The sequence below is a fragment of the Nannobrachium achirus genome (genome assembly GCF_963921795.1).
Source record: "Nannobrachium achirus genome assembly, chromosome: 7".
Classification (NCBI taxonomy): domain Eukaryota; kingdom Metazoa; phylum Chordata; class Actinopteri; order Myctophiformes; family Myctophidae; genus Nannobrachium; species Nannobrachium achirus.
In genome coordinates, this window is record NC_137816.1 from 53,345,189 (window position 1) to 53,348,544 (window position 3,356).

Genomic DNA, 3,356 nt, shown 5'->3' on the forward strand with positions numbered 1-3,356 from the left:
AAATTCATGATTAATGTCTTAGAAAAATCTGTAAACATTCAAAGAAATAACTACAACAACAAAACAACAATAATAATAATAATAATAATAGGGAATAGACCAAAGCAAATGTCACTAGTGCTCACAGAAAATAAGCAATTCAGCCCAAAGGATCCCCACAGTTTAGGCCTATGGGTGTCTGATAAGATTAAAATGTTTAATATGGTATAGATATCATTTTCAGTGTTAAAAGTCAATGCCATGATGTTTTGAACAAATAACTAACGCCTGCAGGAGAATGACGCTGAGAGATGCCAATCAGGTCACAATGCCCAGGATCCAGGATAACAAAATGATATTACCAAGCCATGATATCTGGCCTTGCTACTGGGGCCCACAACACGAAAACATCTGATGCACACTGTTATGCTTAATTGTCCAATCATAATGTGACTAATGTATTTTATGCTGTACACATTCAACTATATATGTGAAATGATTATGCCTTGTACTCAGAGATACTATGGGTGACAATGCTCTCTACTGTACTTGTACAGTGGAGTATTTTATTATGATTGGGGAAAACTGTTTATCCATATGGAATATGATTTATAGATTCCATCAGTGTCTCTCAATAAAATGCATGGAATTACACCCAATTTTCTCTAGGCGTAAAAATATATTGGGCCAGCTGTGACTTCATGCACAGTTATTGCATAGTAGCCTATGACGGTGTCGCTCACCGACAAGAACCGATCTCGACACGTAGAGCTTTATCAAAGATTATTCCTGCATGGTTGCCAAGCTACGCCCGCGATCGATACACATTATTAAATTATAGATAGGGGCGTGCAGAGAACGTTAGAGAGGCAGGGGCTGACATTTCTAAAGGGGCCTTTTGGTGAAAATATCGAAAATAGCCGACCTCCAAGCTCACAACTCGTGAGCTTGGAGGTCGGCTATGTTTGGTGCGTGATACCACACTGAACTAAGCATAATCAAGTCAATACTGGAGATGTGGCGTAACGGCATGGATTTCTACACAGAGAGGGCAATTCTTTCAACATAGGATGCTGCATTCAAGTTCAGGAGAGTTTTGACAAGGCAATTCTCTTGAATGCTGCCTTCAGTTATGCCATGGAAAGAGGGCATTTGCATTTCTTTCACCATAGGCTAGTAAAAACTAAAAACTTGCATTCATGGTCTGGAGAGGGCACTTTTTACAGACCGATAAAAGGGCATGGGGGCTGACGCCCCCTTTGATGTCTATGTGTGCACGTGCCTGATAATAGAGATAGTTTATCACTGGCGGGCGAAAACATACTCTGTGTAGCTGCTCCAGATCTTGTCCTCATTGGGGTCATTGCTGTTGTACGCGCACGTCCCTGTGGAGCTGCAAGCCACCATGCGGAAGCCACTCTCCGCCAGTCGGTCGAACGCCTGCTCCAAGAAGTTATACTTCAAGTAATACCTCGACGTGTACTTGTCGGGTGTTCGGTCAGGGTCCCGACTCTCGTTCAGCGTGTCTCCAAAAACCTCCTTTGCCAACGATATCTTACTGCAGACAGTTATTCTGGCGACCCTGCGGAATTTGGCGTCTGTTTGGATATCCCTCCCGATGGTGTAGGTGCCCCTGTAGCCGATGGTGACATAGCCTGGCGTGCCTTTCGGTGACGGCTGGGGAGAACCGGCGGTGGTGGTGGTGATGGTGGTGCTGACCTGTGGTGTTGCACAAATTGCACAATATATCGTTATGGTATCGTTATTGTGGTATGACCATGCACCATATCAGTATCGCAAAAGGCAGCAATATATTGATTGATTGATTGATTGATTGGTTGAAGAGCTTATTAGCAGTTTGCAATAGAAAAGAGTATAGTTTCATGACAGCACAAATCACTGGTACAAGGTCAACTAAAAGGAGATCCTAGTAAGCTTTACGGCTTATTTACACAGGAACCACTTCATGTATCTCATATAAGAATATATCGCCCATATCATGGGACTTGTTTTATATTTCCACAGAACTCCTTTATGGTATAGACCTAACCCTATTAATGATGACATAGTTCAATATTGAACATGGGTGGTATTCCCCTTTAAGAATGCTTAGTTTTCACTTTTGCTACACTTAACAAGTGTGGGAACTTCCCTCACTGGGAACAGAAGGAACCCAATAGCACTTGAAATCAAGAGTGATATTGACTTGTAGGCTAATTATGCCGTTTTTTTTTGTCTTTTCTTTTTTTCTAATAAAGCTTAGTTTTAACTGTTTTATGTATAACATTTGTACGGTAAAATCGTATCGATATCGAAATATTTGGCATAAATACCGAAATATGACATTTTGGTCCATATCGTGCACGTCGACCACTACTACTGACCTGTGCGCCATCCTCCGGACCCCCAGCCTTCACGGCTGTCCCGAGGCGCTGCGACAGATCGTGAAGCAGAAAGAAGTCCGCTTCCTTCTGCAGTCTCCTCTTCTCCTCGAACAGCTCGGGCAGAACGAGCTCCGAGTCCCGCAAGTACTCCAGGACGTAGCGGAACAGACAGCCGTCCCGGTCGAAAAAGAAGCGCCCTTTGCGGTCTCTCGGCACGTCGGCGGGGCAGCTCTGCGCGAACGTTTTCCACAGGAGAGAGTTCGGAACCGAAGTCAGAGTTTTTAGTTGGGTCGTGTAGAGTTGTCCGCCCACGTTCAGCTCGACTATGTCGGGAAACTGTGAACTTTTGCCGTCGGTTTGAGCCATCTCTCTGACTCTCCTCCACCTCCGTAGCCTAAAACGCTCCAAATGCCTCGGAACTTGGATAGACAGGGGAGTAGGCTTACTGTAAAGACTAAAGAGTTGTTTATATGGTTTGGGGGTTATGTGGGAGGAGGAGGAGGAGGAGAATATCTCTGCCTCTGTGACACATCTCTGCGATTAACTCTTCAGTGGGAAGTGGACTGTTACTGCAGTGATGTTACTAGGTTTTCAATGTAATGGGTCCCGGGACCCACAGGTGGTCATTCAAATGGGTCCCAGAAACGTTTTATGAGTCCTCAATATAAAGTTTACGCGCGCAAAATGGCGTCGGACGTCGATGGAATCAAAACATTGACGTTTCTATCGCCTGTTTAAGACTTTCTACGTGGATTTTATTTGTGTTAACGTAGGGTAAAGTAGGATGCTTTCACCCATGAACAATGGTGGTGTCTGTGGAATTTCTTTTTTTTTTTTTTTACCGCGCGGTAAATTATTTTAACATGGACTCCAATGGAGGCGCATCCCCGGGACCCCAGGACCATGACATGAATGAGTCCCTGGGTGACTTGAATGAGTTTTTGATGCGGTATGCGCACGTGACATCACCGTTACTGTACTGTATGCAGTCAG

General features: G+C 44.2%; 1 protein-coding gene across 1 annotated transcript; it reads right to left on the reverse strand.

The window, feature by feature from the left end:
* Positions 1–954: 954 nt before the first annotated feature.
* On the reverse strand, positions 955–2,777 carry LOC308289153 (BTB/POZ domain-containing protein KCTD12-like). Its single transcript, XM_080730752.1, has 2 exons — positions 2,364–2,777; positions 955–1,698 (listed from the first exon to the last, which is right to left on the reverse strand). The coding sequence occupies exons 1-2, from the start codon at positions 2,727–2,729 to the stop codon at positions 1,282–1,284; spliced, it is 783 nt and encodes a 260-aa protein (XP_080586878.1). The 5' UTR covers positions 2,730–2,777; the 3' UTR covers positions 955–1,281.
* Between the last annotated feature and the right edge of the window lie 579 nt (positions 2,778–3,356).